Source organism: Salmo salar, chromosome ssa25 (assembly GCF_905237065.1).
Source record: "Salmo salar chromosome ssa25, Ssal_v3.1, whole genome shotgun sequence".
In the NCBI taxonomy this organism is placed as follows: domain Eukaryota; kingdom Metazoa; phylum Chordata; class Actinopteri; order Salmoniformes; family Salmonidae; genus Salmo; species Salmo salar.
In genome coordinates, this window is record NC_059466.1 from 7,893,542 (window position 1) to 7,907,024 (window position 13,483).

The 13,483-nt window shown below is 41.5% G+C and overlaps 1 protein-coding gene across 1 annotated transcript in view; it reads left to right on the forward strand.

Annotated features, from left to right (window-relative positions):
- The first annotated feature begins 7,925 nt into the window (after positions 1-7,925).
- LOC106586087 (ly6/PLAUR domain-containing protein 1-like) overlaps positions 7,926-13,483 on the forward strand; it is a 50,668-nt gene continuing 45,110 nt past the window's right edge. The window contains exon 1 of the mRNA XM_014172948.2: positions 7,926-8,162. Coding sequence (XP_014028423.1) covers positions 8,114-8,162 — 49 coding nt within the window. The 5' untranslated portion in view covers positions 7,926-8,113. The remainder of the gene's footprint in view (positions 8,163-13,483) is intronic.

Here is a 13,483-nt window from a genome sequence, read left to right on the forward strand (position 1 = left end):
AGCAGAGATTGGAGTATCTGTCCATAGGACCACTTCAAGCCTTACACTCCACAGAGCTGGGCTTTACGGAAGAGTGGCCAGAAAAAAAGCCATTGCTTAAAAAAAAAGATAAGCAAACACGTTTGGTGTTCGTCAAAAGGCATGTGGGAGACTCCCCAAACATATGGAAGAAGGTACCCTGGTCAGATGAGACTAAAATTTAGCCTTTTGGCCATCAAGGAAAACACAATGTCTGGTGCAAACCCAACACCTCTCATCACCCTGAGAACACATCCCAACAGTGAAGCATGATGGTGGTGGCAGCGTCATGCTGTGGGGATGTTTTTCATCGGCAGGGACTGGGAAACAGGTCAGAACTGAAGGAATGATCGATGGTGCTAAATACAGGGAACTTCTTGAGGGAAACCTGTTTCAGCCTTTCAGAGATTTGAGACTGGGACGGGGGTTCACTTTCCAGCAGGACAATGATCCTAAGCATACTGCTAAAGCAACACTCGAGTGGTTTAAGGGGAAACATTTAAATGGCTTGGAATGGCCTCGTCAAAGCCCAGACCTCAATCCAATTGAGAATCTGTGGTATGACTTAAATATTGCTGTACACCAGCGAAACCCATCCAACTTGAAGGAGCAGGAGCAGTTTTGCCTTGAAGAATAGGCAAAATTCCCAGTGGCTAGATGTGCCAAGGTTATAGAGACATACCCCAAGAGACTTGCAGCTGTAATTGCTGCAAAAGGTGGCTCTACAAAGTATTGACTTGGGGCGGTGAATAGTTATGCACCCTCAAGTTTTCAGTTTTTTTGTCTTTTCTTATTTGTTTCACAATAAAAAAAAATATTTGGCATCTTCAAAGTGGTAGGCATGTTGTGTAAATCAAATGATGCAAATCCCCCCCCCAAAAAAATCTATTTTAATTCCAGGTTGTAAGGCAAGAAAATAAGAAAAATGCCAAGGGGGTGAATACTTTCTAAGCCACCGTAGTTTCTGATATTTTCCTTGCTGTCCAAGCCAATGCCTCAAAGGTTAAGCGCTCGATTCAATCCCTACCAAAGTTCAGCGCTATAGGGCGCTTGAAATGTAAAGCTAATTTTCAATTTAGCCGACATATGCAACATTTGCCGGGAACGCAGTCTCTGCTAAGATGGGAACATCTTAGCAGAGAATTAAACCCGCATTAAACCCGTCTTTAAATGCCAATCGAGTACATTGTGGAACTTTGGCAATAGAGATTGAATCCAGCCCTTAGTAACAATGAGTTGGATGTTATTTTCAACTAAATACAAAGATCTTGTTTCAGTTAACCCCCAAGGGGGTTTATTTAAAAAAGTCATAATAAAAGTAGTCGGAATCCACAAAAACTTTTTGGCTTACTGAGGCCAATTAACAGATTTTGAGCTCTAATGAAGCAGGGTATTCTTAACAATTAACAGTCTCTTGATGGGCAATTATGGAGGAATAAATAAAGCTAATTAACTTAACTCAGTAGCCTAAGTCAAGAGCAACTCCTCAATAGCCCTCTGATCCTGTCAAGAGGGTTTGATGGAGGGTGAAAACAAGTCTGTCTATCTCTTGAAAGGTCATCATTAATAATAAGAATATGTTCTTAATTGACTTACCGATACGTGTTTTTATAAAGGTTTGATAAATAAACTACAAACCATTTTGAAAAGAAAGGAACAGTGCATTAAACAGTGCATAGGCTACTATACGGTATATACCTCTTGTTGATTAAAGTCTTAGTCATTCTGATGGAACATTTGAAGGTTGACATAGAGTATACATTCACAGTGTTCCTTGTGAAGATGTCGTTAACCTTCACACAGGAACATGTGGGCAGGTGTAGACAGCCATCTAGTGCAAATTAGTTTGGAGCCTGGAAAGAGTAAATTGACGTGGAGCGCAATTCAGCAGCGCGAGACATGGTGTTAGATGGTTTTCTAGGGGAAATTGCAGCACAGTTTGAAACTATTATTCAGAAAAAGCACCATGCTGTACTATTTCTGATTTCTCTAAGCAGAAAAAGGTACTGTATCTTATCTACTATGACCCTTTCTACATTCATAGTACATTTTGCAGTGATAAATCAACACTTAAAGAGTTCATTTTAGCACTACCTCAGATAACAAATGGTCTCACTATATGCTTTCATTACACTTGTCGGTGTTACTCAAATATAACACAATAGGGTAATTAACACTCACAGTGTTATTTAAATTCAACACTGGTGTTAATCTAAAGGTAACTCCCATTAGTGTTCAACAAAAACACTGTTACAGTAAATCATTTGGGGCTTTTTCTTAACACTGTGTGGTGTAAAGCGTAATTTGCAAATTTCCCATGGTGCCTTCCCTTTTTCGAGTGACGTATAGAGTCACCACCCATTACTTTATTTGTTAGTGACAGAGACATGATTGTTGAATTCTTTGCTTGCAAAGGCCTGTGGCTTTTACCAAATGAGTACATAGGTGATTGTTATCATAAAACCTTTTTGAAAATACATTACATACAGTGAATCATAAAGCCTTACTTTGATGGCCTAGTTTTACCCTAAGACAGTAATGTTAGGAAATTCCAAGTTTACAGGCCACATCAAGCCTGCAAGTCACATTATGATGGCTGGCAAAGTGATGTGTAATTCGTATTGGAATCCAGCCAGAGATTGGATATCCAACAGTTGGCATTTTTATTCACCCACAACCTGCATTCAGAATGACTGTCAGGGTTAGGAACATAGATAAAGGAGCCTACCTAAACCATTTAAACCGGAACAACCATTTCATTAACAGGTGCAATAAATCTAACTAACGGATTGGATTTGTTTAGAAAATGAATGCTATTTATCATTGATTAATCAAGATTAATCGCTCAATCTAGATGAATCAATCATTCAATCAATGTGCATGCAAAAACACAGATTTTAAAAACAATAAAAAAATGATTTTACCTGCAGTAGAGCATGCTGGGAAATACTGCGGCTTGCGAAACTATTCACCCCCTTGGAATTTTTCTTATTTTGTTACCTTACAACCTGGAATTAAAATGGACTTTTGAGGGGTTTGTATCATTTGATTTACACAACATTCCTACCACTTTGAAGATGCTAAATATTTTTTATTGTGAAACAAGCAAGAAATAAGACAAAAAAATTGAAAACTTGAGCTTGCATAACTATTCATCCCCCTAAAGTTAATACATCGTAGAGCCACCTTTTGCATCAATTACAGCTGCAAGTATCTTGGGGTATGTCTCTATAAGCTTGGCACATCTAACCATTGGGGTTTTTGCCCATTCTTCAAGACAAAACTGCCCCAGCTCCTTGAAGTTGGAAGGGTTCCGCTGGTGTACAGCAATCTTTAAATCATACCACAGATTCTCAATTGGATTGAGGTCTGGGCTTTGACTAGGCCATTACAAGACATTTCAATGTTTCCCCTTAAACCACTTTAGTGTTGCTTTAGCAGTATGATTAGGGTTATTGTCCTGCTGGAAGGTCTTAAATCTCTGGAAGACTGAAACAGGTTTCCCTCAAGAATTTCCCTGTATTTAGCACCATCCATCAATCCTTCAATTCTGACCAGTTTCCCAGTCCCTGCCGATGAAAAACATCGCCACGGCATGATGCTGCCACCACCATGCTTCACTGTGGGGACGATATTCTCGGGGTGGTGAGAGGTGTTGGGTTTGCACCAGACATTGTGTTTTCCTTGATGGCCAAAAATCTCCATTTTAGTCTCACCTGACCAGAGTACCTTCTTCCATATGTTTGGGGAGTCTCCCACATGCTTTTTGGCAGACATCAAATGTTTTTGCTTATTTTTTTCTTTAAGCAATGGCTTTTTTTCTGGCCACTCTTCCGTAAAGCCCAGCTCTGTGGCGTGTACGGTTTAAACTGGTCCTATGGACAGATACTCCAATCTCCAATGTGGAGCTTTGCAGCTCCTTCAGGGCTATCTTTGGTCTCTTTGTTGCCTCTCTGATTAATGCCCTCCTTGCCTGGTCCATGAGTTTTGGTGGGCAGCCCTCACTTGGCAGGTTTGTTGTGGTGCCATATTCTATCCATTTTTTAATGATGGATTTAATGGTGCTCCGTGGGATGTTCAGAGTTTTGTATATGCACTTCTCCACAACTTTGGTGCCCCTTGCTTATTGGTGTTGCAGACTCTGGGGCCTTTCAGAACAAGTGTATATATACTGAAATTATGTGACAGATCATGTGACACTTAGATTGCACACAGGTGGACTTTATTTAACTAATTATGTGACTTCTGAAGGTAATTGGTTGCACCAGATTTTATTTAGGGGCTTCATAGCAAAGGGGGTGAATATATATGCATGCACCACTTTTTTTGTCTTTCTTTTTTTTTTTTTTGAAAGAAGTCATTTTTTTCATTTCACTTCACCAATTTGGACTATTTTGTGTATGTCCATTACATGAAATCCAAATAAAGATCCATTCAAATTACAGGTTGAAATGCAACAAAATAGGAAAAACGCCAAGGGGGATGAGTACTTTTGCAAAGCACTGTATGATAATGATCGGTGTGGTTTTGGTTGGGACTGTTTTACTCTCCACAGTGTAAAACAATATCTCTGATTATCAACACCAACAAAGCGGTGCTTTTTACACCACTCTTACAGAGTGAATTTAACTCCTGAATCAACATTAGAAATGTTACACAAAAAATCAACACAACCATGCAATCATAATGGAAAAGCATATCTCATTGTGTTCATATGCATGAATACTGATTAGGCATACAAAAAAGCAATATACATGGGCAAATTGGCTATCTGGCAATTCTAGAAATTGCCAGAAGAGCCGGACAATCTTTTATTGGGGTGGGCTGGTAAAAAAAACAACATCTCTATAAATGAATAAAAATTAAAGACATGTCCTGCGGCCCACGGGCCATTTTTTAAAAAATTACTTTTGCGCAATTTCTCTGTTTCATAATAATCTATATTCAGCATTTGGCTGACCAGCGGTCAACGGCCGGCCCCCCTACCAAGATGTGCCGGTCCGGTGTTCTGATTGGCTGAGCTGAGGAGGCGCAAATTCACATTCAAAGTCAAATATGACCCGATTCAGGAAACTAGGCGTATGTCCCAAGTCACGACTTCAAAGGAGAGCCGTTTGAACGTAAAAAATATTTTTTTATCAAAATGCCTTCTCGAACGTGAACTTTCATGTGCCTTAAAACCTGTTGAGGACAGACGTTCCGCTAGCGGAACGCCTCACCAATATCCAATGGTAGAGCGTGGTGCGAAATATAAAAACCTTAAAAATGCTATAACTTCAATTTCTCAAACATATGACTATTTTACACCATTTGAAAGATAAGACTCTCGTTAATCCAACCACATTGTCCGATTTCAAAAAGGCTTTTCAGCGAAAGCAAAACATTAGATTATGTCAGGAGAGTACCCAGCCCAAAATAATCACACAGCCATTTTCAAAGCAAGCATATATGTCACAAAAACCCAAACCACAAATAAATGCAGCACTAACCTTTGATGATCTTCATCAGATGACACTCCTAGTACATTATGTTATACAATACATACATGTTTTGTTCAATGAAGTTCATATTTATATATAAAAAAACAGCTTTTTACATTAGCATGTGATGTTCAGAACTAGCATTCCCACCAAAAACGTCCGGTGAATTTGCTAAATTACTCATCATAAACGTTGACAAAATACATAATTATTTTAAGAATTATAGATACAGAACTCCTTTATGCAACCGCTATGTCAGATTTTAAAATTGCTTTTCGGCGAAAGCACATTTTGCAATATTCTGAGTACATAGCTCAGCCATCACAGGCTAGCTATTCAGACACCCGCCAACTTCGGGGCTCACTAAACTCAGAATTACTATTAGAAAAATTGTATTACCTTTGCTGTTCTTCGTCAGAATGCACTCCCAGGACTTCTACTTCAACAACAAATGTTGTTTTTGTTCCAAATAATCCATAGTTATATCCAAATACCTCCGTTTTGTTTGTGCGTTCAGGTCACTATCCAAAGGGTAACGCGCGAGCGCATTTCGTGACAAAAAATGTCAAAATGTTCCATTTCCGTACTTAGAAGCATGTCAAACGCTGTTTAAAATCTATTTTTATGCTATTTTTCTCATAAAATAGTGATAATATTCCAACCGGACAATGTTGTATTCATTCAAAGAGGAAAATAAAAAAATTGCGAGGTCTCGTGAACGCGCATCTCCAGTCTCTCTGTCACCAGGCAGTCCACTGACAAACTGTGCTGCTGTTATCTGCCCAGAGACAGGAGATGCGTCAATCCGGTTTCTGAAGGCTTTAGAGAGCCAATGGAAGCCTTAGAAAATGTCATGTAACAGCTCAGATACTGTAATTTCGATAGAGATGCAACAGAAGGACTACAAATTGTCAGACAGGCCACTTCCTGCTTGGAATCTTCTCAGGTTTTGACCTGCCATATGAGTTCTGTTATACTCACAGACACCATTCAAACAGTTAGAAACCTTAGAATGTTTTCTATCCAAATCTACTAATTATGTGCATATTCTTGTTTCTGGGCAAGATTAGTAACCAGATTAAATCGGGTACGTTTTTTATCCGGCCGTGAAAATACTGCCCCCTATCCACAACAGGTTATTAATAACAAACCTGTACACCATCTGTAAATACGAATAAAATTGTTACATTACGAGACTTCTTGGTTAAGCCACAGAAAAAGTGAGCAACCTTCCCACTAGCCATGATTGGCTGAGATAATGAGTGGGCTGTACATGCCCAGAGAGGAGTTCGGATTGGTCTGCCATAATGAAGGCGTCTGTCTATTTGAGCTCTTCAGTCTGTGTTGGTAATCCTGTCGAACAGGGCTTTTTTATGTATTGTGTAGTGGAGCTGCATAAGTGTTGCTCTCCATTTTCTGGAGGATCAAGTTTTGAAATCAGTGGAATTAGAGTATGATAGCTAAAGAGATGGAGAAACACCTGTCTCCGGATATCATCTTCAAACTAAGGACAACCGTGGTATGGCTTTCCTGACAGGGAGACGCGTCCATGATGCATGTTGATGTACAGTATACAGGTAAGATAGTCTAGCGTTAGATACACTAGCTACATTTTAAGATATTTTGTGTTCATAATTTTGACAGAAAGTGGTTTCTTTTCAAGCTAAAGTGTATTATTAGCTGGCTGGCTCCCTAGCTGACGTTATGATTTGTTTCCAAGAGCCGTTTTCTTTTCTAGTTAGAGCCTTATGTTAGGCAGTGTTGGAACTTTGTTCATTGTTGTTAACTAGCTAACTTTAGCTGGCTGGCTTGTTAGCTAACATTACGTGACGTGCGTACAACACTCGTTGAATATGGCCGGTGTCAGTAAACGTCTGCAAAAAAACTCTAATGAAATTGTTGCCAGCAGAGCTGGTTAGGCTGTTTTCATGTTATCCAGAGGTAAACAAATGATCAGCCAGAGCATCAAGTGTACGCTCCGGGAGCGAAACGAGATGGGTGGGGCTAAATCTTAAGGTGCTGAATGGGTGTAGGCAAAGAAGAGCTCTTCACTAGATACCAAAACATTAAAGCCGATTTTCTCAAAAGTGAGTTACTTTCCCATTGTTTGTCAAATGCAGTGTATGATATACCATTTTGTAGCTCTCTGCTTTAATCCAATGTTAAAAAAAATCACAATTTCACATAAGACCAAATCCCGGTGGTGAGTCACAAATGCAATCATCAAAGAGAGTGATACCTGTTCTGACTCTGTCAGTCACTCAGTCAGAATAGAGAAATTGAAATGTGGCACGGTGATGTGGGCTGATGTGACTAAAATGCCAGGGCTGAATTTTTGTCCCAGTCCGCCCCTGGTTATAGATTACTTTAAAGCACTGGAAATCTGATTAAAATCATAACACATAATCATATCACATTGTACACTTGCGACCGCCACTCCCCTCCCAGTTATCTCTGGCAAGTGCAGTGGCTGGTCTCACTGTCGAATCAGAGGCACGCAGCACTGAACGTTTAGGAGGCTACCATGGACTTTCGTGGGATCCATAAATGGACTGTGCACTGCTCGCAACATCACCAGGTCTAATGTGTCCCTCCCAAGCGACACAATCGAAAGAATGCGGCTGCTTACTTACACAACTTTGTTCTGGTTTATCCTCAAATCAGGTATGTTACCCACGGGATTTGTTAACTGTAACGCTGCAAACCGTTTTGGAATGCAATGGATAGTCTACCTAAATTATGTGTAATACCAGAGGATATGAGTCTAACTGGAGTAGGTATAGTATTAATAACGTGTTTGGTTTTACTAATTGTTTTAACGCTCTAACAATATTTGGAGAGGAATATAAGCTCAGGGTGGGTCATTGATGGTCAGTAGGTTACCCTGGTGCGCAAGCAATTTGGTTATTTTGAAAGGGGGGGGAAAGTTGATAATAACATATTCGGTAGTTGTTACTTCTCTGTGATATTTCCTACTGCGTCTTTACGCACGGTTTGGCACTGTTGATGTGGGAACGCAAAATGATTATCTTTACACCAGTGTGTGGATGTCAAGAGAATGAGACAAGCATGCTTTCAGTTGGAGACACTGTTCGAAATGTAACAAAATGTGGAAAAGTCAAGGGGTCTGAATACTTTCCGAATGCACTGTATGTTTGAGACCAACGCATGGCCGTGGCTGTGTGAGAAGCGTGTCTGTGTCTCTCAGAACTGAAACGAGATTCACGTTCTATGATCTCTCTCCCTCACTCTGCTCTGATAGACATGAATGAGCCGGCAACTCTCATCTCTTCAGCGTTGCACGTCATCATTTATTTCCTTATAGAACAACACAATCTCACACTCAATTCGTTAAAATATGTACAAAAAGTATTTCAGCAGATGTTTTGCCTTTTTATGTGGTTTTGTGTCGCTTAATTCATGTGAAAATACACACATTTTTGTTCGACTTAATTTGCTGGAAAATACACACATTTTTGTGCGACTTCATTCATAGGAAAATGCATTTTTGGGGGGCAAACTGGAAAAAGCTTTTGAAAGTTATTGGAGCAATGTGTTTTGGGTAATGGTGTTCTACAATGTTTTTTTTGTGTCCCACATTTATTTATATATATATAAAAAAAACGTGTTAACAACCCGATATTGTTAATCAACCAGGTCGTCACCAAAATACTTATAATAAAATAGTAGCCTTAAGTTTTTTTTATTTATTATTCATGACAATGCTGTTTTCTGTGCTGTTTTTTTTCTTAATACTTTGGGATACTGGTGCTATGTCGGATTTATGAGGGTTGCTAATTTGGGGTTGCCAAATTGGGGTTATAGCTGTATTTGTCCGTTTTTTTGTGGTATTGAGGAAGGTATTTGATTGGGGAAACGGGATACATTTCCGTTATGGGAAATTAATTAATCAATAAATGTGGGGAAACAGAAGACCTGCAAAATAAATCTGTTTGGTTTAAATTCCCCTAGTGCAACTGCAGGGTATTTGCAATTATAACGAGTCTGGACAATGATCAATTAAGCCATATCAATGCAGTTAAACAGGTTAATGTAAAATAATGAATTATGTTTGCTTACACTAAAGGCACTTCCAAGGCCGTTTCATGATGATTATTACGGCCATGTCAATTATGTTATATACTTAGGCTATTGTAACAAGGCATATGCCAGCATTGTAGGCCTACTGCCTCCGCCCACAGGACTACTAGGCTTTCATGTCAACGGCTGTTAGATCCCACTTTGCCATGTATGAGCCCTGGTTAGAGTCCCTGTTGCAGTTTCTTCTGCTATATTGTTGGAAGCGTTGGGCTCACGTCCAGCTCACATCTGGTTAAGTGATCGAGTGGTGGGAAGCATTCTGTTTTTCAACATTGTGTTGGGTGTAATTACATTGATATATCTAGTGAACAATGGATAAGCAACAATAGGCATGACAGATACAAGTAGTCACTACAGGTGTCACGTCCTGACCAGTAAAAGGGGTCATTTGTCATTGAAGTATGGTCAGGGCGTGGCAGGGGGTGTTGTTTTTGTGTGTTTTGGGGTTGGTTTGTTTCATGGGGATTTGTTCTAGTTTTCATTTTCTATGTTCATTTTCTATGTGTGGCCGAGTATGGTTTCCAATCAGAGGCAGGTGTCTTTCGTTGTCTCTGATTGGAAGCCATACTTAGGCAGCCTGTTTTTTCCTGTGGGTTGTGGGTGGTTGTTTTCCGTATAGTCTATGTTACCTTACGGAACTGCCGTTTGTCGTTTTGTTATTTTTTGTTTGTGTTCACTTTATAAAATAAAAGAACATGAGCACTCAACACGCTGCGCTTTGGTCTAATCCTTCCGACGCTTGTGACAACAGGTATGATGAAGCCTTACATCAAAGTTGCCTGAAGCGGAATGGAAAGTGCTATGCCCTGACCAGTTATTCAGAAGAAAATCCTCTGTGTCTAAACATTTACATAAGTTAACTTACCAGTATGGACCCAAAACAAAGTCATGATACACATTTATTAACAACCTGTTGAAAGTGTTATTACAACCATGGTGTTCTTTTGTTACTGAAGCTTCTCATCTAATAACCTGGCAATGATTCACATCATATGGGTCGACAAATAATGTAAGTATGTTATTTAGCAAAACACAACTATACTTTTTTTAGGATGCAAACCAGTAATATTAATCATTGTTGATCCATCCTGTTCTGATCTAATGAGATGGATGAAGGATTTCCTATGGCCTAGAATCGAGGCCTTTCCCAGTCATGACGGATGAAACTATGGCCCTCTTGGTTCTCATTGGCGAAGACTGAACTCAAGTTAGGGGTTATATGTCAGACTCTCCTTTACCACTTTACCCAGATGTTAAACCCCAGAGGAAATACACCCTTTTTAAGGTGATATAACTTGTAGTATTTTTATAGAGCTGTGAAACCCGTAGACGAATGGCTTGAGACTGAGCATATCTCACTGGAAATTGCTGCTGACATTGAACATAGCTTAAGGTTAGGGTATTTAATTCATTTCAGACTCGTATTCCACTATTCCCAACATATTATACCCTATAGGTTGCAAATAAACCCTTTTTAAGCTGATACAACTTGTATCATTATTATAGGGCAGTGAAACCAATAGCCGAAGGGCTTCAGACTAAGCATTTCTCACTGGAAATTGCTGCTTACATTGAACATAGCATAGGGTTAGCGTATTTCATTCATTTCAGACTCTCCTATACCACTATTTCCAACATCTTACACCCCATAGGTTGTAAATAAAAAACTGTAAACTGATATTACTTGTATCATTATTATAGGGCTGTGAAACCCATAGCCGAATGGCTTCAGACTGAGCATTTCTCACTGGAAATGTCAAGGGTGTGTACGGGAGGCGAAGTCAGGTGCAGGAGAGCAGAGTGTAGTGAACAGGCGCACTTTAATTCCGTTCCACAAAATACAGCACATAAAAACAATAACGTGCAAAAAACACGGAACATGGCAAAAGTAAAGCGCCCGACAATAATCCACATCACAAACAAACAATTACACACAAAGACATGGAGGGGAAACAGAGGACTAAATACATGCAGTAATTATGGAATGAAAACCAGGTGTGTAATGGAACAAGACAAAACCAATGGAATATGAGAAATGGAGTGGCGATTGCTAGAAAGCCGGAGACGTCAATCGCCGAATGCCACCCGAACAATGAGAGGAGCCGACTTCGGTGGAAGTCGTGACAGGAAATGGCTGCTGACATTCCACATAGCTTAGGGTTAGGCTATTTCATTCATTTTAGACTCTCCTATGCCACTGTTCCCAACATCTTATACCCTATAGGTTGTAAATAAACCCTTTTTAAGCTGATATAACTTTTATCGTTATTATAGGGCTGTGAAACCCGTAGCCGAATGGCTTCTGCCGTGACATGACTACCATTAATGTGATGATGGCTATTTTATCAAATCTATTAACTATGTTAAATTATTACATGATTAAATTAATCACATAACAATTAACTCATTAGTAACTTGGGGCACCATGGAAAAAGTTTCCTTACCCTCTCATTTCTCACCAAAAAATGTGTAATGTAGGCTCCACGAAATATGAAATGCGCTATGAAGAAAATCATGTTGTCACGAATCCCACCGAAGGTGGCTCCCCTGCCTGCTCGGGCGGCGCTCGGCGGTCGTCGTCACCGACCTACTAGCCGCCGCTGATCCCTTTTTCCTTTTCGTTTGGTATGTCTTATTGTTTGCACCTGTTCCTCATTTGGTCTTTTGATTTTGGTTATTTAAGCCTGGTTAGCCCGCCCAGTGTTGTGCGGGATTATTTTAGCGTCAGGTTGTGTTTTTGTAGTTGGATGTGCTGGCGATTTACTACTGTAATATTGTATGCATGCTGTGCACCTGTTTTGGGCACTTGGCATTTTTTCCACGCCGTTTGTGTTGGCGTCGATCGTGTTGTGTTTTTATTTAAATAAACACAAAGTTCCGTACCTCTGCTCTCTGCGCCTGACTCCTACCACCACTCCTAGCAACCGTCTGACAGAATCCCGCACCAGCTATGGAGTCAGCAGGAGCAGCCTCCCCTCCTCTCCCATCGATGGAGGAACGGGTCCTTCACCATACCACCATCCTCCACCGAATCGGCTCAGCGATGGAGCAGATGATGGAGAGGATGGACCGATGGGAGAGGAGTGGCCTCCCTACCGCATCCCCAGCACCAAATCCCCCTCCACCATCTACCCCTCCACCGACGTCCGGACCCGGAGCCCTACGCCTGGCTCTCCCCAGGGAGTACGATGGAGCGGCGGCTGGGTGCCAGGGGTTCCTGCTACAGTTGGATTTGTACCTGGCTACCGTTCATCCAGCTCCCTCGGGAGAGGAGAGCGTAAGCGTCCTCGTCTCCTGCTTAACGGGACGTGCCCTGGAGTGGGCCAACGCAGTGTGGTATGGCCCAGACTCGGCAAGGGATCACTACCCCGAGTTCACCCGCCGTTTCCGGGCCGTGTTCGACCACCCAGCAGAAGGCCGGGCGGCGGGTGAACGGCTGTTCCACCTGCATCAGGAGACGAGGAGCGCACAGGACTTTGCTCTGGAGTTCCGGACCTTGGCTGCTGGAGCGGGGTGGAACGACAGGGCCCTGATGTACCACTATCGGTGTAGCCTCCGGGAGGACGTCCGCCGTGAGCTAGCCTGTCGGGACACTACCCTGTCCCTAGCTGGCTGCGCGCGGGCGTCCAGACGGGGCCCTGTTGGTTCCACCTCCAGGTCCTCCAGCTCCCATACCTATGGAGCTAGGGGGGGCCGCGTCCAGGGGAACCGGAGGAGGAGGCTCCCCTTGTACCCAGTGTGGTCGGAGAGGACACTCTACCGACCGGTGCTGGGGGAGCTCCTCTGGGAATCGGGATGGCAGGCGGAGCACTCCTCGTCCATCTCAGGTGAGTAAGCACCAACCTCACCCAGAGCTCCCTGTTCGTTTTAGTAACTTTCCCCTT